The sequence below is a fragment of the Chanodichthys erythropterus genome, chromosome 2 (genome assembly GCF_024489055.1).
Source record: "Chanodichthys erythropterus isolate Z2021 chromosome 2, ASM2448905v1, whole genome shotgun sequence".
Taxonomy (NCBI): domain Eukaryota; kingdom Metazoa; phylum Chordata; class Actinopteri; order Cypriniformes; family Xenocyprididae; genus Chanodichthys; species Chanodichthys erythropterus.
The window spans coordinates 18,549,855-18,572,990 of NC_090222.1; the positions used below are offsets into that span (position 1 = coordinate 18,549,855).

General features: G+C 40.0%; 1 protein-coding gene across 3 annotated transcripts in view; it reads right to left on the reverse strand.

The window, feature by feature from the left end:
• Positions 1-3,281: 3,281 nt before the first annotated feature.
• Positions 3,282-23,136, reverse strand: part of LOC137032162 (carcinoembryonic antigen-related cell adhesion molecule 20-like) — a 37,872-nt gene continuing 18,017 nt past the window's right edge. The window contains exons 3-10 of one of the 3 annotated variants that reach the window (XM_067403774.1): positions 8,631-8,903; positions 8,263-8,517; positions 7,824-7,941; positions 6,117-6,157; positions 5,894-5,919; positions 5,246-5,395; positions 5,031-5,053; positions 3,282-4,055 (exon numbers count right to left, since the gene is read on the reverse strand). In XM_067403774.1, the coding sequence (XP_067259875.1) occupies positions 4,007-4,055; positions 5,031-5,053; positions 5,246-5,395; positions 5,894-5,919; positions 6,117-6,157; positions 7,824-7,941; positions 8,263-8,517; positions 8,631-8,903 (935 nt within the window). In that variant the 3' untranslated portion in view covers positions 3,282-4,006. Of the gene's footprint in view, positions 4,056-5,030; positions 5,054-5,245; positions 5,396-5,893; positions 5,920-6,116; positions 6,158-7,819; positions 7,942-8,262; positions 8,518-8,630; positions 8,904-23,136 lie in introns of those variants that run through there. The other 2 variants (XM_067403783.1, XM_067403792.1) reach the window with 2 other exon arrangements.

Here is a 23,136-nt window from a genome sequence, read left to right on the forward strand (position 1 = left end):
CACCTGAGACAAAGGCATCTGTTGATTCTATTTATCTGTACCTCGAGAGAGACGCACACTCATATCATTTCACATGTAATGCTCTCTGGGTAGACTATAGCATATATAAAAGGTTTGTTCTGTTATGCAAACACAAGCAACAACGCAAACTCAGTGCTGGAAGAGAATATTACGCACATGACTCTCTGGAATGCTCGATTCTGATTGAGCCACTTATCATCCGGGTAGCTGAAACCGGTGCGCCCTGTTGTATCGCACGCGTGCTCCATATGCGTGCTCTCTTGTTTCATGCAAACGGAACTGGCGCCATCTTGTGCCGGGTTGGGTTTTAGTGAGGACCACAATATATTGGCTTCAGTATTGTTATTCAGTAGATGGAACAATGTTAAAATGTTCGTCTTGTTGTTAGGCCGATATTCCTAAATGTTTTAATGTACGTTTTTATAGATCTACATATAATATAGGCCTACAGGTCAACATAAAAATAACAAATTCAAATCAATTTTTCATGCGTAGGCTATTATTTTATTTGGTGCGTAACGGTTTAGCGTCAGTCGGTCATTATCACAAAATAATTCCTATTCCTTAGGCCTATCAAAGTTTAATCTCTGATTTTCCAAAATGGGGCTCTTCAAAATAAAAATCTGGTGTTCCTATATCCTGTGGGGAAAAAAATGATGGTACTATTTTGAATAACAACAGTATATTTTAAATATTTGTTTAATTGCATCTTTTTTTCTTCTTTTTTTTTTTTCTTTCTTTTTTTATAAATAAAGGCCAGTATCACTGATACTAATACTGGTACTGATGTTTCTATGAAAATAATGGAATTTATATTTTTTACATTACAGACATTCACATTACAGTACAACTGTGATCAATTTCAACATTCAACATTTATTAGACTTTAAAAATAACTTTTAAGTTAAGAAAAAATGTGTTCTAAACAGTACCAAATTAGGGTCTTTGGCTTGTAACAATAGTAGAACCCTTTTTGGTGCTGCCCCTATTTATAAGGTTCTATAAAGAACTGGTCAATTTATTTTCATTATTCAGTATCTTTATATTATTATTACAATTTTAATGTTACAATTTTAAGAAATAAATCATTTATATAATATAATATATTATATTATAATATAATATAATATAATATAGATTTTGCTATATATATATTAAATACTATTTATTCTATTAGAATTTCCACCCTGTTAGTTTCACATTCCACCCTGTTAGGTCTATAAATCTAACAGGGTAGAACATTTTGAGCTAAATTAGCCATAGCTCTTTGAATGACATTAAGCTATCAACATTTAGCTATCCTTCTACAGATAAACAGAACTTTTATAACTATGTCAGATTTGTTTTTACATTCCCCATAATATAGCCTAACAGGGTGGAACTTTAAGGGTGGGACAAGCAGGATAACATTTCAAAAACTAATAAAAAGTTAGGACTGAGAGTTGGAGCTAACCTCAGCTTGCAGCTGAATTCCATATGGAGGAAAAAGAAATTATGTCACTTCTTGAAAATGGTCTCAATGAAATTGCAGTCAATTTGGAAGGCGAGAAAGGAAGATGACTTCAAGGACACGGTAACTGAGGAAAATTCTAAAAAAAAACAAGAACTATATTTTCACATGATTTATATGTATAATTAGAGGCAGTTTAGCCTAATCTATAACATAATTTAAAAATATCTTGTCGATTACTTTGCACTGAGGACATGATAAAATTGAATGCATACATCAATAAAAAGGTGTGTAAAATACAAAATAGTTTAAAAAAAATCTTTGTTAAACTATTATTTGTTTTGTATATTAGCCTAAATATGGCTGGATTTTAGCCCTATATCAATAGGTAACATTAGGTAAAGGAAATTTTGTTGTAGTCTGTAGAGTAAATATGGAAAATTAGTGGTATTCTTCACTTTATAAACAACAGGTGGCAGCAGTAGCATATTAATTTGTCCTGTGCTTGTAGGTCTTGCAGGTGGAGACCTGAAAGCCAGCCCACTCTTTGATTCAAAGCAATGAAAGTGTTGGTGTCAAAGATGTTGATGTTGAAGTTCAAGTTCAGAAATTTCATCAGAATGTAAGTTGACAAATACAGTCGCCTACAGTTATTTCCCAAGTTTCATAATGTTCACAAGGTATTTATGCTAAAATTGTATGTCATAACACTTAGTATTTGTGTATATCCACATTTCAAGGGGACTGTTTTAATGATTAAATACAATTATCAGACAGACTGTAAAAAGTACACTATCAAAGACAGTTTGTTTTACAGGAACATGGTAATAACCATCATATAATAATAACCACAAAATTATATACACACAACTTGTACCTTATTCAGAATTCATCCACGATGAACTTGTTAGGTCACTCGTTATCATAAAACACGCAATCAAAGTTAAAGTTTAACTCACATTATGCATTAATAAGGCACACATTCTATATATATATATATATATATATATATATATATATATATATATATATATATATATATATATATATATAATATGATAATCTTCTACATCATCTATATATTTTATATGATAACATTATAATCTAAATAAAACAAATAAACTTTTTTAATTTTAGTTTTCATGTCATGCTCAAACATAAATGAAAAGATAGACTAAAAAGGTTGTTTTTTACATATATATATTAACATGATGTGATAGTTCTTCAAATTCTTTAATATCAGTTAAACTGACATGCATGTGCACTGCCGTTGACTTGTTTCTTCCTCCTTGAGAAATATGAAAGCATTTCCTGTAACTGAAATGTGCTGAAATGACAGCGCTCATTTCTAAATGTATAGCTTTTAGTTAAGTTATAGATGTTTTGTATCTATCGATCTATCTATCGATCTATCTATCTATCTATCTATCTATCTATCTATCTATCTATCTATCTATCTATCGATCTATCTATCGATCTATCTATCTATCTATCTATCTATCTATCTATCTATCTATCTATCTATCTATCTATCTATCTATCTATCTATCTATCTATCTATCTATCTATCTATCTATCTATCTATCTATCTATCTATCTATCTTATACCTTGTATCTTGTTCAGAATTCATGATGAACATATACTTTTTAGGTCACTTGTCATCATAAACCGCACAATCAAAGTTAAAGTTTAACTCAGTACTTCTGTCTTGATAAATCCTTATCGGCTGCGGTTCTGTGTTCTCACGCCATGAGGCAAAAAATATAGAATGTGACCTTATAAATATTCAAAAGAGCTGAAAACCAGAAGGTAAAATGAGCAAGAAATTAAATCTTTATTTAGAGCAAATTCATTTTCTTTTAAATGTCATAGAAGTTTACAAATTATAAATAACAAAACAGTAGTTATATCACATTCTTTAGTTAAGATAATTAACAATACAGTTAGGCAATCAGATAATATAACTTAGAAATAACAGCCATGTACATTTGTTTACCAAAACTCACTGAATAAAATGCTGCCTCCTCATTTCTTTTTCCTTGTGTGATGTTGTGTTCAGGTCTAAAGGTGAATTTAGTCATTAAACCTCTCTTTTTTTTTATTACCCACTATCACAGTTCTTTTATTTTCCCTGAGCAAGAAAGAAAGAATGAGGATGTATCTGATGATTTCTGAGAAACTGTTTGGTTTATGTGATCAATACTAGTTAAATATTAGCCTATAAACCTAAAACATTTAGAGGAAGTGTGTTTATGGACTGTTCAGATAAGATACTAATCAACACATGAGCAGACCAGTCTTCTGCTTTGAACATTTGCCACAATTTCAAATTGAATGATCTGGAATAGTATCAAGTTACAATTAAAAGGCACTAGGGGTGCATATGGCACAAACAGTTGATATTTTATATGATGATAAAATGTTTCAGTTATGTGCCATAATGACATGCTGTGGGAGACCGGGAATGGTTTAAATAAGGGCTGAGTTGTAATACGGTCAGTTTAACCACCTAGAAATTACGTACAGGGATGAAATCATACATGGCCACCATCCTCTTGAGGTGACAGTAGAAGATGTAAGTCTCTGTATAAAAATATAAAGGCAAACCAAAATATAAAGCTAAGTTTGATATAGAAAAATCAACACTTCATATCATAATTTGATTTGCAGTAAGGTTTATGTATGCTAAAAGACAGAACATGTTTCATGTGAATCAATAGCTTCTTGTTTAATTCCATATATAATATTCACAAACAAATTCACCTAAATATTAAAACAAAACTGTTATCTCTGAGCTGGGAAGGGTTGTAGCAAAATAAAATATTGTATAAGTTTATCCATGTTTTATGTATTTGTTTAGTAATCTATTTCAGTTCATTTTAACAAAAATAAATAAATGCATGTGCTAAACTTAAAAAGATATCCATGCTTTCTCTGTAATGTTGTAACCCGCCCCAACTACAGTGGTTACAGCAATGTTGTAATGTCATTTTGTAAGACATAATTTTACACAAAGAACCCTTCTCACAAACTGTGATGATGCATTTCCACAGTTATCAGCATCACAAATATATAGTTTTAGTTTCCTATAGTTTTCCCTCTTTTGGAAAGTCATGGAATTCACCTATGATGTTTGATGATGTTTGCTGTCGTCCTATTCACCGCTATGGAAGTTTACCCAACTATGACAATATCTGCTTCAGAGAACCCCAGAAATGTGAAAAGGGTCCACAGAGAGATTTCAAAACAAGTTATATATTTCAAAACATCAATTTGTATCAGATAAATCTAGAAACATTGTATCGAAATTTCAGATAAATAGCCCTGACCAACAGAGGTTAAAGAAAAAAGAATTACCACCCTCCCCTGTGTCCCCAATCATAATTATGAAAATATAACTATTACACAGCCTGAAAGGCCATACTGCATTTCAAAATTCTACATTTCACTTACACAACAACATTCAGCAAAATAAAGCTAAATTAAAGAAATAAAACAAAATGTGCAATATGTGGAAGACTCAGTGCAGTAGAAGTTTCAGTGTCTTCACTTCCTCACCTGCGCAAAGGAGGGTTTGAAGCCTGAAGGGAGACGTTACACAAGCATATGATAAAAGAAAGCAACCAAATGACTTCCTTATTGTTTTACTGCATGGCTGCAGGACAGAATAAATAGCATTGTTTTTATGATGCATTACAGTTTTATTGGAGCTAAAGTACACATATGGTGTTGTACAATGGGATGGGCTGTTTTTAATATATGAAACTACTCACCTGACTTCCATAGGGAGGTGGAGGAGCAGTTGACTTCGTTCCACTTCGCTTTACTTCTGCATACTCTGTACTAGGTTCACTTCTATTCCCCAGAATCACTCTCTCTCCACTTCCCTTCTGGAAATGGCTGATGTCTGCGTAGTTCAAGTCCTACAAATAGTCATTTGTTTTTGTTAGATTACATTGATGATGTCAATTTAGGTAAAAATCCGATAAAAAATGTTCTTGTTGCTGATATTTAAATGATAAAAAAGAAGCCCCAAGATTAAACAGTGGTAATTATCATGATAATCAAAACGACTAACTATATGCCAGTATCCATAGCTCACTTTCACTGTCTTCATATCATGTCTCTGTGCTTAAATTTCTGAAAGCTTAAAGTCCATTTGGACTGACTGTAAAAAAGTATACAAATCTCTCCTCCTATAAAGCCATAAACTCTTTAATAACCTTTATGAGATAAAAGATGCAAGAGACAGAAGAGGCTGAACGACTGAATATCTGTTACTACCACTGAAAAACTCATTTCCTGTAAGGGTTTGTAATGTGTCATTTGACATCAGATTTACAGCTTTAAATCAGGTATCCAGAGAATAAAAGGTAAAAATGGTTGTGATGAGGAGAAAACAAAAACTTAAAGACACTCACAGGCTCTTGTCTCCTTTGTGCTGCTGCTTAAAAAAAGAAACATTCAATAAGATTGATACGGAGAGAAATATGTACTGAATCATCTTTAATACGAATAGATAATCTGAAATCAAATATGGGATGATCAGTATCATGGTCAATCTTGCTATAATTATTGAAGTTAGTAGTGTTGCTTCAGTCAGATCATACGCATGTTGACATTATTAATAAATAACAAACATACCTCCACTTGACCGTCCATTTTGTGGAAAAGTTAGTTTCGGCCTGTAGTGTAAAGACAAATACATTTTGTTACAACTAGTTATTTATTTTTACTACTTTTTTTTTTTTTTTTTTGTCCCACAAATAAGCAGCTTATTACAGTTGTTTTGCTGAAATCATTTTGTTATCAGATAAATACAGGACCGGTTTTACAATCAAATCACTGAGAGTGCTTCTGTAATGTGTGTATTAAAAATATTATGAGGGCATGTGTTGCTGACTTTGTATAACAATTTATGTTATTATTCACTACATTAGGCACAATACCAATACCAAAAGTTCAATAGTTGGTATCTATGCCAGTAGAATTAGGATTCTCAGTACCAATTTTAGTACCACGGCAAAAACTATTGGAGCACACTTCTTTTACTATTATTTACCTATTGAACTATTTGAAAATAATATTTATAATAATTAATTGTTTGTTATTATTTACATTTTTTATTTTACTGCTGTCACAGGTTGCTGAGTAGTTAAATCCCAAGGAAGATGTGTGACGCAGAATGAGCGAGAAATAGACACTTTTAATAAACACAAAGAGCAATAGCACACACAATGTAACTTCAATAAGAGACAATGAACAGAGGAGAATTCAAGGCTTAAATACACAAAGATCATCAACAGAACAGGGAACAGGTGTGGAATAATATGAAACCATGATGAATCTAACTGAATCACTTGAACATGGGCAAATACAGACAATGAAAACTTAGGGTACGTTTACACGACAACGATGTACTAAAAATGGAAATGTTTTTCCTTTCTGTTTTTCACATAGAGACGACAACATTGGCAAAATGATCCCATTCACACAGATCCTTGAAAATAATTAATGATGCTGTATTACGCTGCCAGCCAGTAGTTGCCGATGTCACTTTGTAAAGAAAAACTAAAAATAGACTGAACACATAATACGCATACACATGATGTTGCTGTTTTTACAAATTTGTGTTTTTGTAGTTTACGCTTTGAAAACCAAGTTCACATTTTCAGACCCCCAAAATGTTGCTGTTGTTGTGTAAATGAACTACAAACAACACATGAAAGTACCCGGATGTGTTCTTGATATCAAGGATACAAACATTAGAAATGGCAGAAGTCATTCCAGGCAAACAACGTACAGAAGCCTGAAAGCTTTAAACTTCTCTTCTCAATTAAGAGATGCTTCAATAGGTTATGACTTCTGTTATGTTATGTGTTATTTATTGTGCATTGGGCTGTGCTTTCCCACTACTTGTAATATGTTGGTATAGTAACTTGAGCAACAAGATCACAGCATTTCTCAATTCTCACAAAAATGTGTTTTGTGTCCTTCTGTTTTTCTGAGCTTGTTCTTTCAAGGTAACCTGGCAGGTTTGATCTCCATGACAACACAAAGCTGGCTTAAGATGGCTTGAGGGTGAGTAAATCTTGGGGCAATTTTCATTTTAAAGTGAACTAATCCTTTAAACATACTGTATGTGATCTGTATGTCACATAACCTGCTTTCTGGAATACCCCCCAGAATAGTCAGACAAATCTGTTTTGCCAATATGCTATTATAATAGTTTCAACAGAGGATGATTTTACATTTGATTGAGAGTGCTTAGCACCAACTAGCACCCCGTACAAAATTTTAGGGAAAGTCACTGTAATTGCACATAATTCAGAAACAGATTGTTTTACTCACATTTTCTTGGTTTTTATTAAATAGACAATCAGACCACAAATGGCTGCAACTGCCACTAAAACACCAATGACAATCCCAACTATGGCTCCTGTTGACAGTCCTCCTCCTCCACCACCAGCTAAGATAAAGATAAACAACAGATCATTTACTGCACACAATACTAACTGTAACACACCTGTATCAAAATTGTAATTAAAAAACTAAATTAAAAATTAAACACAAATTATGAAGGTATATGAAATGTACCATCTAATATCTTTCTAATGGGTGCATTTTATTGATTTTATGTAGCAGATTTTTATCCAAATAATTTTATCCAAAAATGTAATTAAAGTACCTATTACTTTTTTAAACATTTTATAAAAATATCATACCTTAATAGGTAAATTAAGATCAAAACATTGGTTATCAAAAATTGACAACACATATCAGGTTTTACCTTTAACTAGTAAAGCATGTCTTTGTGTGGCGCTTCTGTTTGTGATGTTATTCCAGGCAGTGCAGTCGTAATATCCACTGTGTGTGAAGTCCGTCTTTTCTATGGTGTATGTGTCTCTGGTCACACCGGTGTCTGTTCCATTAAACATCCATCTGAATGAGGCAGAAGGTACAGAATTTGCAGAACAAGACAGAGACACAGGATCCCCTGAATTCACCTCACCCAGACCCTTAATAGAAACATCTTCTGGTCCATCTAGAACAAACACAAGAGACTCATTGTTAGAGGAACAAACTGAGCACTGAAGTATGTTTTTATTTCATCAGGTTTGACCTCAAATCATCTTTGTTTAAATGTTTAACACTCACAGTTGATGATCAGACTGTATGTTGCCGTCTCAGAGTTGACAGGGTTTGTATATTTACACTGATATTCTCCACTGTCTGATCTCTGCACTGGACTGATGGACACTGATCTGAAATCAGGTGAGAAGATGATGCTGTTGCTAGGAGACAGAGGACTGTTATTTTTCATCCACTGCACAGAGATGATGTTGCCATTTCCTTTAGAGGTGATGTTAGCAGATGATTCGCCCTCTATTAATGGTTCCTCTGGACCAGTAAGGTTGACAGATAATTTTTCTGTGTAAACGAGAGAGAACAAAAACACTGGATCTAAAATGAGTCTTTCACATTTATGACCCAATGAACATTTGTAAAAAAGGGGAAAAGGTTTTGTGTTTTGCATTATGTTCATCTTGTCATAAAGTACTGGTTATGAATATTAGTCAGTTATATAACAAAAGGTCATAATTTGTTTATTCCATTCACTACACCAACACCCCTGCATGTAGAACCTTCGGAAATTATTATTACAGCTACAGTTAAAAGTGCGCTCCTACCTAGTATTAGTATGAAGTATTACTGAATACTTTTTGTTTATGACTGCATATAACTGTGATGGGTATGCAAGTGGAGTCACCGTCGACCATTATGACTGCTTTGACAAATAGCTTTGACACAAAACCTGAGGTATATTTTTACAGACTGCCAAAAGCAACAGAAAAAAGAAGCAAATGGATCACTGCAATTCACAGAAACAGCTCGACTCCAGGCAGAGAAACATGGATTTGCAGTTATCATTTTGTGTCAAAATGTTGGATTTTGAGGTCAAATCATACCATATATTGTATTATGTATTGTGTTGACAACTCATTAATTAAATACTTACCATTTTATATTCTGCCTAATTGGGTGTTTTTAAATAAACACTGACAAAAACTATACAAGTTTTAGGACTGGACAACATGATGATGTATATAACATTGATATAAGTGATTACTTGGATTTAAACCTACCTATATTGTAGTTATATAAAGCGGTCACAGGCAGATTTGCTTTATGTATTTCCCCGGTGTTGAAATCAGGCACATATAAGTGTCAGGAAACATGATTCCTGGCTGCATGTCAATATCCATGGATTAGGTTTCTTTGACATGTCATAAGGAACACTTTCGAGTCCAAACTCGCAGTTTCCCCTATTAAATCCAGTCATGCAGCAGGTTCTTTTGCCACTCAGTTCAGCTGAGGGAGCGCGTTCTGGTGGGAAAGTGACGTCGATGCATACCCTATATATACTTGTATATATAGAGCCTATAGCCTATTCCAGCATCACAAGTTTAGTGTCTCATTGTAGATGTACTGTAATGTAGAATCACTATAATTATTTACAGCTTGCTTTTGTTTTGTTTTGTCAATTTCACTTGTTTAGTAGCCTAATGTTAACAGTTGTTTAGTCTTTAACTGTTTGTTTATATTAACCATTGAATTCTTTATGCTAAATTTTTGGGTGTTTCTTTAACATCTCAAATATGAAACTTTATAGTGTATTTAACTACTATGTACTACAGTGATAAAAAAAAATAATCATTGTTAGATTTCATGTGTTTATTGTATTGCAAAACACTTTTGCTGCTATTGAGGTGGGATATAGATAAAGTTACACACAGGTTTGGTGGTCTGGTTAGGTGAGTTCAGGTGTAAGGAAGGCTCAACAGTGTAATTAGTGGTGCTTGCCTCTGGCAAAGCATCACTATTGTTATTGCTCATACTTATTATTATTCTTCTGGACAAAAGTTTGGCGTGCTACTCCTCCCGCATCATTTGTCATAGACCCATGAATGAGGTGTCAGATCGACTGGCTCACTGAGGAGAGGTGTGCTATCGGACCTATGATGTTCGCACAGAGGACTCTCCTTCCTCTCTATGCAGTATCGGGATTGGATGGACCCAATATTTCCTGTTTCTTTTTCTCTTTTTAAGAGGAGAGAGGACAACTAAATCATGCTCACTGCTTGAAGACCATTTTGTATTGTTTTGTGAATTTTTTTGCAACGGATTCATTAATACGCATCGGACTCTGTGCAAGGTCTCTGTGTGTGACGAATTTTTAGGATCACGAATACGAAAAAATGCATACTCAGTGTGACTTAGTGTGCAAAGGCCTGTATATTAAAAAATTCAATTCACAAACATTCCATCAATCTCAACTGTCACTTTGACACAAACACCCACATGCAGGGCCTGAGGAACCCTTTCTCTCTCTCACACACAATCACTCATTTGAATTATCTTGTCAAGCAGCCAATAATAATAACTTAAAATCTTCATTGCCACACCCTAGCAACCACTTAGAGCACCCTAGCAACCACCCCATAGACTTAACATTGAAAATATATGAGAGGGATATAAATGAATCAAAGCATCATAGAGACATGTGGGTTTGGCTCTTTTGATTTTCTTTTTCCAGTCTATTAGTTTTAACCCTACTAACTGTCTAGCCATGCCCTAACAACCATTTAGGGCTCCCTAGAAACCATATAACACCATGAATAAGCCACATTTCAGCACCAGAACATTATACAGACTTTCTTGGCTTTCTTGCAGTCACTTACATCACAGAAGCATATGCCCAGTGCCGAGTTTTGCCACTGCAAGCACCACTCACATTTTCTTCAGGAAATGTACATTCTAGTTCTGCTTCTTCTTCTTCTTCTGAATTTTTTTTTTAACACGTTACTCCTCCCGCACCATTTGTCATAGACCCATGAATGAGACCTCAAATTGTGCGGATTATTGAGGAATGGTGTGCTATGACTTTTATAAGAGATCGGGTGTACGATGTTCGCCTGGCGGGTGAAAAATTGCCTGAAAAAGTGCCATAGACTTTACATCGCAACAAACTTTGATGAATCATAGCTCAGAGTGAGATTTTTGTAGAAACATGTGGGTTACCATGTTTGAAGAGGCTGGCAGGCTCTGTTAGACCATACCTCAGAATGAGGTGTAAGTTGTACCCCTGGGGCACAAGAGCTCCCCAAATTTGCCCCATAGACATACTATGGTGAAGACGTGCCCATGAAACAGGAAGTGAATGCATACATGTTTTTCCTACTATGCTAAATTATATAGAGATTTTGTATTGAACGTAACTCTGGATCACAATGTCATACAGACAGAGGCGTAGCAATGGGGCAGGCAATTGCCTGGGGCCCTGCATTTTGAGGGGGCCCCCGAGGGCTGATAATTTAAACAATCAGAAATGTTAATGTCAATATTGCACGCAGTGACATCTCTGCATCCCCCCTGTCGTTACGTTGTTTATGCTTTTGCCGCCACTTTTAAACTGGCGCATCGCTTACTTACATTAAAATGCCTAATTCCATTAATTAAGGCTGCAGTCCGTAACTTTTTTTGGTTAAAAATGATCCAAAATCGATTTTTGAGCAAGTACATAACCAGCCAGTGTTCAAAACTATCTCATTTTATTAGCTCGATTCACAACAGTAAGCTTGTAATAATGTTTTATAATAAGAGCAACCATCCAGGTTACCATAGCAACCACTTAGCAACACATTAGCAACCACCCCAAGTACCTTAGCAATAATCTAGCAACCACCCTAGCAACCGCCAAGCAACACCCTAGCAACCACCCAGGTTATTATATCAACCACCTAGCAACTGCCCAGAACACCCTAGCAACCACCTAACAACACCTAAGCAACCACATCAAGTATCTTAGCAATTGCCAAGCAACACCTTAGCAACCACCCATGTTACCACAGAAACCACCTAGCAACACCCTAGCAACCACCAAGAAACAACTTAGAACACCTTAATAACTGCATAACAACACCTTAACAACCACCCAAAACACCCAAAGCAGGACAGGTTTTTGTTATGAGAGTGTTTAGTTGATTTAGGATGCGTCCTCTATATCAGTAAGCAATGCTCTATTTACGTTTGGACGAGCGATGTGTAGGTTTGTGTGCAAGTTTTACATTTATGCCACACATTACTTGTGCATTGTTTGTTTGGACTAGGAGCACATTCGCCTTTTATAAGGCTGTTTTCTCACACCATGAGTGTTTCCCTTTGGCAACCCTAGTTACATGTTTCCTTTCTGCCCTGTGTTTTCGGTCAAGTCTGTATATGGCAGGACATACTCTGGGGCAGATTGTGCTGTGCTCCAACAAGAAGAATGCTCCTTTTTAGGTTGCCTCACCATTGTTGACACTGTTATATTTTTTAGTGACCTCAGCTCCCTATGGAGAGGAATAAAGGGGGTGTTTATTCATATTAGGAGCTTTTTTATCAGGCCTAAAAATGGACCAATGATGGGTTTTGTTCCATTATTCTTAACCCCTTTGTTGGTCCGGCATAAGGGCTTGGTATTGAGTGCATCCGTTCAGTCTACAGCAGTATGTCAGGCCTCATCTACATTAAGGCCTCCATTTACTGTAGTCACAGGTTAAGCTTTGCAGGTTGCCTTTTCTGGCGTGAGAACCATTTTGTGTGTTGGTTCCATCTTTTTGAACCCGTCTGTGGATCCGGCACAGAGATTATTAGTGAGCACATCCTTTCAGAATGCAGAGTATGGCAGGCCACTTTTACATTTAGGGCTCTGCTCTTTGAAGTCTCAGGTTGGGCTTTTGGGTTACCTCTCGCTCTGTAAGAGCCATTACAAATTTAATGACCTCAGTTCCCTGTAGAAAGGGAATATGTGGATGTTTATTCTATGTTTTATGTATTGGGGCATTTAAACTAGGGCCCAGGAGCTCTCATTATTAGGGAAGGTTATCGTGGCACCCTTAATATGTGCCTCTTTTCTTTGTGAGGTCTTAATAGCGGGTAGTGTTAATAACGAAATATATCACCTGTAGTGAATGGCATGGCCTCCTCTCAATCTGAGAGTTGGTTTTCTAGGCCGCCGCGTCTCCCTGCCATGCCTCAGGGCCACCTGCTGAACAGTCCCTTCAGACGATAAGTGGATGACTTGTTCTCTAGGCGCTCCATATGTGGGGTTGGGTCACACTAGTAGTGATGTCATAGGCTGTCGCCGGCCAATACGATTGCCGTGATTTGATAGCGTTTCAGACACCGGTTCCCGCTGAGGTGTTCCCGCCCCCAAATGCAATAAGGTGCAGTGTCTCTTTCCCTGTTCTCAGGGAACCATGGTTACATGCGTAACCTGAGACGTTTTTCTGGTTAAATCTCAATGAGGAGTTAATCACAGTGTAAAACATGTAATTTCCTGTTGCCTGCAGGTGGCGCTATGACTGTAACAGTATATTGGCATGTAGATGTCTTCAGGTCAGCACTGTAATAAAACATGTGAAGTTCCTGTTTCATGGCGAAACATCAAAATTTGTCAGGCCGCCACAGACACGCCCTTCAGCAAATACTCAAGATTTTCGCAATTTAATGTCGCAAAGGCCTTTTGATTAGACTGACCAAATATAATGTTAATCTGATTAAAGCTTCCTCCACACTTCCTGCTGCCAGCTGGTGGTGATATGACTATAAATTTTGTCATGTAGATGTTCTTAGGCCAGGGCACTTATCAAACCTGTGAAGTTTGAGGCAGATTGGACATTGTATGCTTGAGTTACAACAACTTCCTGTTTCATGACGATAATAGCATGCTTTAGCATTCAGCTAATTTTTGCTAGCATGTTTGTAGCATGAAATTTTTTTTTTCAAATCTTTTGCGTTCCCTCGCAAAGATATTTGCATTCCCACACAAAACTTTTGCGTTCCCATGCAAAGATATTATTGTTCCCTTGCTGTGAGCTCGGACAAACACTACCTCTTTATTATTGAGTATTTTTCATAATATAAAATGAGCAAAAGGATTTTGGATTTTGGGTCTCTTCAGATTTCTCTCCGCCGCCTGCTCATAGAGACCAATTTATTATAAAGCACATTTGAGGAAAATTGGGTTGTTGCAACTCGTTGTCTAGGTTACTATGATTGGAAATAGCTGCATTTGTGTTTTAACAACGTTTAGCTCACGAGCTATTGATCCAGGAAGCTCGAATCTGTGAATATATTGCCAACTTTACTGAACTCCATGACTGCATTTCTTTATATTTGAGTCCAACAAGTTCAAACTCTAAGAGCTGTGCATTATTTGTGTGCATTATTAACGTATGGAACTAACTGAAACTCTACTGACAGCCAGCAGGACATTAAAGAGGAAGTGTTTGTCCGAGCTCACAGCAAAGGAACGATAATATCTTTGCGAGGCAACGCAAAAGTTTTGCGAGGAAATGCAAAGGATTTGAAAAAAATTTTCTCCCATCCCAAATTTTTTTTCACCACCACATCCCTTCAGGGGCTCCGTACATTAGCACATAGCCAAGTGATGCACAAGTAAGGTGATTATTTTTTTTTGTATATTTGCAAAACTCTTAGTACAAAACTCCAAACTAATCACACTTGTAACACAGCTAGTCATTCTTTCAAAACTTGATCTCATGCTTTCGTTCTAGTTGTACATTTTCATTCTACATAATCATTGTGATATGTAATGAGAACATTTGGTTTAATCACCAAAACACAACAGATCTTCTTTCAGTTTAGAACTTTTAACAATCAGTTAATACAATAGCAAACAATGCAAGATACATGTTTCAAATCACCTTTTGCTGAAATAATTAGTTACATATTAGAAAATGTAATTTACATTACCTAAATTACATAACTGACATAAAATAATGTTTGTAATAGTATTCATTCAGTGTGTTATCAAAAGGTGTAAAATATGACATAGTCATGAGGTTTTGTGTAGAACAGAGTTTGCTGCCAATAAATGTTCTCACTGTACCATATGACTGTAGTTGACCTTTATATAAGGGTGAGTTACAGTAATGTGGCAGTCTCTACCATGGTAATCTGTTTACAGTATCACATGGCATAGGCACACTATAATGTAAAATGATAAAATACCCCTAAACCTACCCATCACAAAAAAACTTTCTGCATTTTTTTTCATTTTATGAAAATATAATTTTGTATGATTTATAAGCACGCAATTTTTTGCAATTTAATATTGCTAAGGCCTTAAAGGAGTAGTTCACTTTCAAATGAAAATTTCCTGATAATTTACTCACCCCCGTTATCCAAGATGTTTATTCAACTTACAGATCTAATGCGGCGCCAGTTCTGTTTATGCATAATTTCAATATGGAAGGCAGTCTGGCGGAAGCTAGATATTTGATTTCATAACTTGTTTAAATATGGATATTTTTTTATACAAATGCATCCATTCGCTTCAGAAGGTATTTATTAACCCCTTGGATCTGTGTGCAGTACACGTTTATGATGGATGGATGTGGATGGAAGCTTTTTCTTCATCTCATACTTGTGGGTCCCTTCACTGCCATTATAAAGCATGGATGCGTCAGGATATTTATTAATATTTCTTTGATTATGTTCATTAGAAAGAAGAAAGTTATATACACCTAGGATGACTTGATGGTGAGTAAAGCTTGGGCTAATTTTCATTTGAAAGTGAACTAATCCTTTAAGATCTTTTGTAGGAATTGGGCTGTTAGATGTCCCTACTGAATTCCGTACTTGTATGTGAAATGTAGCGTGAAGGGCACTTAATGGAAATTTCGTAGGTGGCGCTATCGAGCCATTTGCCACACCTAATTCTGAAACCCATATCAGACGTATATTTTCAACAAGTGTTCGGGCCCTAATAATAATAATAATAGATATAGCTGCAAGCAGCAATTACGGGGCCAAACACAAAGAAGGCACAAAAAGTCATGCCAACAAGGCTAGGAGCATCAGACCAATTGCAACAGTGAGCAAATAAAGACCTATTAAGATCATTTAGATCAGCTGAAAAATCCTAGATACAGTCAATAATAAAGATTTACTGGTTTATCACTTTTGACCTATAGGTGGCACTGTGACCAAAATAATACTACAGAGTGAGGTGACACTGGTAAAATTTGGTGTCAATATGTCAAAACATAGCAGAGATACAGTCTCAAGAGTCATTTTGGCATCAAGCCTCAACTTTGTTGCTGTGGTATACGAAAACGGTTTCATCTATCAACACGAAATCCATAACTTTTTGCAAGCATGGTCTGAAGATGATACGATTAAATTTTGGTGAAAATTGGACAAACGGTCTAGGAGTAGTTTAAAAAAAGTATGATCTTAAAGTAAATCAAAATGGCGGACAGGAAGTTTGGCTGACTATGGCAAAATTGGCATTAATGTTCTCAGCATGACCCACGGAATATATATTAAGACCAGTCTCATTACAATAGGCCACATTTATATCAAGCTATTAGCATTTTTTAAATTTCATTATAACACTTGACCACAATGAGGCGCTGCCTCAAAACCTTTTGAGCACCTTCAGAGCATGGTGCCGATGGCACATACTTAGTTTCGTAATGGTACACCAGTGCATTCATAAAATACAGCATTTTATATCATAATACTTATTGTAGTTAAAGGGGGGTTGTTTCAAAACACAAGTAAGACGTTTGACGAAGTATTTCTGTGCCAAATATACTACTTCCGGTTGTGGACACGTTTCGCTGAATGTTTTTTGAGTATGGCCTGTTTCACGTCATAAAGGGTGGAATTCCTTGTATAGGCACTTCTCCCTGATAAGCGTGCACTCACACATCACCCCGAGCAAGAGCAAAAGCAAAAGCACGCCCATCAAAGTGTTTCGTTCGGGATACGAAAGCCAAGAGATTTTTCAACAATGGCTGTGTCCCAATTCAGGGGCTGCACCGGGCGTGCCTCATACGTCCTGAAAAGTGAAGCTGTGGGCTCTTTGATCGCCCCCTGGTGGCTGGATGCAGTACAGGTCATAAACCTTGCCCTCTCCAATCAAACGAATGGGAATGAATCAAAACAAAAAAATAAATTACACTTCAAATAAAATTTTCCGAAAGATGGTTTTGGTCATTTAAAGTAGTTGCTATCATGCTGATATATATTCAATTGTTTGTTTTTGTGATAAGTTTGATTTTAGCTAGCAATTTGATGCTATAGAAACGGGGCATGTCGTCATGATTGACAGTTTTGACTGACAGCTTGTCTGAGGACTGTTGGAGCTTCGAGGGGAGATTGAAGATATATAACTATTCATTTTCAATTTCTGTTATTTCACACTGAAAAAATTAGTTGTTCAGCAGTAAACTGTGCTAACTGACCTACAGGATCTGACGGATCAGTGAACTTTTTTCGGTAACATTAAATGTGGGCTTTATAAGCTAATTAATAAATGTTATTAGTTAAGATAACACACCTAACGTTAGCCATGACGGGAAAAAGCAGGTGATCGTTATCTGGCAGTTACTACTTATTTTTATGGGTATAAAATAATAATTAGCAGGACAAAACAAATGATAGCCTGCTCAATTATAGAGCACTGTCGACAGCAATCGATCTCCTGTAATGTTACTTTAACTTTATTTAAAATTTCTAGTGGCAAATAAGTTTCTAGTGGCATATTATATTGAGTTTATCTACTGAATTTGCTGTTTCAAAAATATTCTTGCTCTAGAAACTGTCACAGACACGCCAGGCTCCACCTCACCACAGTACCCACGCACCCAATCACCAGCGAACTAATCACCGCCACCTGCATCTCATTCACTCTGCAATCACCAGCACTACAAAGCCACCACACTCACACACAGTCACTGTCCGGTCTCGTTTGCAATACTTCATGTTAATGCTTACCTTAAGGACTCCCCTTCAACATACTTACCTGCTCCAGTGATCTCCTTCGTCTCCTGGTCCCTTCGTGTGCTTACCCTTCTGTGTGTGTGAGTGTCTCCAACGTCTCCCTCCATCTCATCTCAGCTTCTGGATCCACAAACCATACAAGGACAGTATTACTTTATATTCATCTCTCAAGAACCTGATAACAGCCATTACCACTCTGTGTTCCACATATTGTTCAATAAAACTCACCTGGATTGCTTTTATCTCTGCCTCCGTGTCTATATCATAACAGAAGACCGGACCCTTAACAACTTAACGGCATGAGTACTAACGATCCATTCCAGGAACTCGTGGACGTGCTGCGTCGAGCACTCACACCACAGCCCTCAACATCGTCATCCCGCAACACGGCAGTCTCCGCACCCACCAGCACCGCTCCTTCACCTGCATTCACCGCCAGTCCCATGGCCAAACCGGCGCCCTACTCTGGATCGGCGGAGGAATGCAGCGGATTCCTTCTCCAATGTGAACTGGTCCTGGAGATGCAGCCGCACCTCTACACCACAGACAAGGGAAGGCTCTGCAATGGGCAGATTCGCTATGGACCCAGAAAGGCCCAGTCGTCCAATCCTATTCGGCGTTCGTCTCCTACTTCCAGGAAGTATTTGGGAAGCCTCTGACTGATTCCTCGACTGGTGAGAAACTTTATAATCTAAAGCAAAGAAACCTCTCTGTTAACGAATATGCCTTGCAGTTTCGAACGCTAGCCGCCACCAGCGGATGGAACGAGCAAGCCCTCATCACCACGTTCCGTCAGGGGCTGGAACCCTCTGTGCGGCTGCATCTCGCTGCATACGAGGACTCCATGGGATTAGAACGCTTCATCCAACTCGCCATCCGCGTGGGGTCCCGTATGCAGTCGTGTATTCAAGAACACCAGGGCCAGTCATCCACCACCAACCTCCTCCGTCGATCCGAACCCGTCAGCTCCCCAGAACCAGCCACCGAACCCATGCAAATAGATCATTCTCGTCTCACCCCAAACGAAAGACAAAGAAGGCTGGCCCTGAATCTCTGTCTCTATTGCGGGACTATGGGGCATAATCTCTCCACATGCCCAATACGTCCTCCTCGACCCGTGGTGAGTGCAATATTTCCCTCCATTCAGAAAATAAAACCACTCACTACAACTGTAACCCTTACTGCTGCTAACATCTCTGTTCCAGTGGTGGCGCTCCTTGATTCAGGGTCAGCCGGAAACTTAATCTCAGGCACCCTCTGTAGACAACTCAACCTTAAGATCTCTCCTTCACCGACGAGCTATCAAATCCACTCCATCACGGGCAAACCCCTAAGCCGCAGACACATCCGTCACTGCGTGGGTCCACTTCAACTCAGCATCGGAATCCTGCACACGGAACACATCCATTTGCTGGTTCTGGAGGAATCCACCGCTGACGTGGTTCTAGGGCGCCCGTGGCTGGAACAACACAACCCCAACATCTCCTGGCGCACGGCGAAGTCCTGAAGTGGGGCGATCACTGCTTCCCAGACTGCTTCCCAGCGCTTCCTGTTACGAAATCTCCACTCTCCAAGCCTCTTCTCGTGAATGCCACGTCCATCGAGAGCCCTGTTGAGAAGCGCTCCGTGGATGTTCCCCCTGACTACGCCCCCTTCAGCGCCTCCAAGCTTCCTCCACACCGGCCATGGGACTGCGCCATCGATCTGCTGCCGGGTGAACCAGTGCCCAGGGGACGCATATACCCCCTGTCCATACCGGAGGAGAAGGCCATGGAGGAATACTTCAAAGAGGCACTTGAACAAGGTTACATCCGCCCGTCTACTTCCCCTGCTGCTTCAAGCTTCTTCTTCGTGGCAAAGAAGGACGGAGGCTTGAGGCCCTGCATCGATTACCGTGCACTCAACAAGATCACCATAAAGTTCCGCTATCCACTTCCCCTCGTCCCAGCGGCCCTGGAACATCTCCGCGGTGCCACTGTGTTCACCAAGTTGGACCTCCGCAGCGCGTATAACCTCATCCGGATACGTGAGGGGGACGAGTGGAAGACCGCCTTTGTCACACCCACAGGACACTACGAATACCTTGTGATGCCGTATGGCCTGGTCAACGCCCCCTCCGTATTCCAGGATTTCATCCACGAGGTGCTCCGGGAGTTTCTCCATAAGTCCGTTCTGGTTTATATAGATGACATCCTCATCTACTCCCGGAGCTTGGCCGAACATCGCCACCACGTTGCGGAGGTCCTACAGCGCTTACGGCAGTTCCATCTCTTCCTCAAGGCTGAAAAATGCTCATTTCATCAACCCTCCGTCCAGTTCCTGGGGTACGTGATTGATCACAGTGGCATCCGGATGGACGAGGGGAAGGTCTCCGCCATACAGTCCTGGCCCACTCCTACTACTATCAAAGAACTCCAAAGATTCCTAGGCTTCTCCAATTTCTACCGCCGGTTCATCAAGAATTACAGCACTATCGTCAGTCCACTCACCAACCTACTCCGTCACCAGCCCAAGTCTCTGTCCTGGTCTCCACTAGCCACCAATGCCTTTGAGACCCTGAAGAAGGCCTTCACCACCGCTCCCCTCCTCGTCCACCCTAACCCGGACCTCCCGTTCATAGTTGAGGTGGACGCATCTACCACCGGAGTGGGAGCGGTCCTTTCACAGCAGCAGGGGACACCAAGTAGACTCCATCCATGCGCCTTCTTCTCCCGCAAGCTCAACCCGGCGGATGTCAACTACGACATCGGTGACCGCGAACTCCTGGCCGTCAAGCTTGCCCTTGAGGAGTGGAGGCATTGGTTGGAGGGAGCTGCTCAACCGTTTCAAGTTCTCACTGATCACAAGAACCTCGAATATCTGAAGGCCGCTAAGAGACTCAACCCTCGCCAAGCTCGCTGGGCTATGTTCTTCTCTAGATTCAACTTCTCCATCTCCTACCGTCCTGGTTCTAAGAATACGAAAGCTGATGCCCTATCTCGCCTCTATGCTCCTGAGGAAAAGCCCGAAAAGCCTGATACTATTCTGCCGGAGTCCATCTTCGTGAGCCCAATCCAGTGGTCTGAAGAAACCATTCCCTCCGCCAATGCCTCCACACGCACTCTGCCGGGTTGCCCACCGGGCTTGCAGTACATCACACGGGCACGTCGCACTCCACTCCTGCACAGCACCCACTCTTCACTTGGCACTGGTCACCCGGGGGTCAAGGAGACCCTCTCGTTGCTCAAACAACGCTTCTGGTGGCCCAACATGGCCAACGACGTCAGGAGGTACGTGCAGGGCTGCAGGGAGCCCACGCCATCTTCCCACCGGCAAGCTCTTTCCTCTGCCCGTTCCTGAGAGACCCTGGTCACACCTGGGAGTGGACTTCGTCACCGATCTCCCCGAGTCTGACGGTCACACATGCATCCTGGTGGTAGTGGACCGCTTCTCAAAGTCCTGCCGATTAATACCCCTGGAGGGTCTACCTACCGCCATGGCCACCGCAGAACTAATGTTTAATCATGTCTTTCGGATTTGGATTTACCTGGATTACCTGAAGACATCGTCTCCGACAGAGGACCCCAGTTTGTCTCCCACGTCTGGAAAGCCTTCTTCTCCCTCCTGGGTGTGACCGTCAGCCTATCGTCTGGATACCATCCTCAGTCGAACGGGCAGACGGAACGGAAGATCCAGGAGATCGGCCGCTTCCTGCGTACCTTCTGTCACGGCCACCAGAACTCCTGGAACCAGTACCTGGGTTGGGCCGAGTACGCACAGAACTCCCTCCGCCAAGCCTCAACAGGACTAACACCCTTCCAGTGCGTACTCGGCTACCAACCCCCGATGTTCCCCTGGGACGGGGAACCCTCCGACGTTCCGGCAGTCGACTACTGGTTCCGGGAGAGCGAAAGGTGTGGGACTCAGCTCACCACCAGCTGCAGAGTGCCCTGCGCAGACGCAAGATGGCAGCCGACCTTCGTCGCTCCGAGGCTCCTGACTACCAGCCGGGGCAGAAGGTCTGGCTGTCCACCCGGGACATCAGGATGCGTCTGCCCTGCAAGAAGCTGAGTCCCCGCTTCATTGGCCCATTCACCATCCTTCGGCAGATCAACCCCTTCACCTATCGTCTCCAACTCCCGGCACAGTATAGCAGAATTCACCCTACATTTCACGTGTCCCTACTCAAACCTTACCACCCTTCTGTTGTTCCCTCCACAGAGCCTGACGTGGCAGCCGCCGAGCCTCCCCTTCCACTTCTCCTAGAAGACGGCACAGCCTACGTGGTCCACGAGATCCTGGATTCCCGGCGCCGTGGTGGTAAACTCGAATACCTCGTGGACTGGGAGGACTATGGTCCCGAAGAACGCTCATGGGTTCCCAGGAACGATATCCTTGATCCTTTTCTGTTACAGAACTTCCATACCAACCATCCAGACAGACCTGCCCTGCGACCCAGGGGAAGACCACCACGACGTCGGGGTCCGCGGCCCTCAGGAGCGGGCCGTGGGAGGGGGGGTACTGTCACAGACACGCCAGGCTCCACCTCACCACAGTACCCACGAACTAATCACCAGCGAACTAATCACCGCCACCTGCATCTCATTCACTCTGCAATCACCAGCACTACAAAGCCACCACACTCACACACAGTCACTGTCCGGTCTCGTTTGCAATACTTCATGTTAATGCTTACATTAAGGACTCCCCTTCAACATACTTACCTGCTCCAGCGATCTCCTTCATCTCCTTCGTCTCCTGGTCCCTTCGTGTGCTTACCATTCTGTGTGTGTGAGTGTCTCCAACGTCTCCCTCCATCTCATCT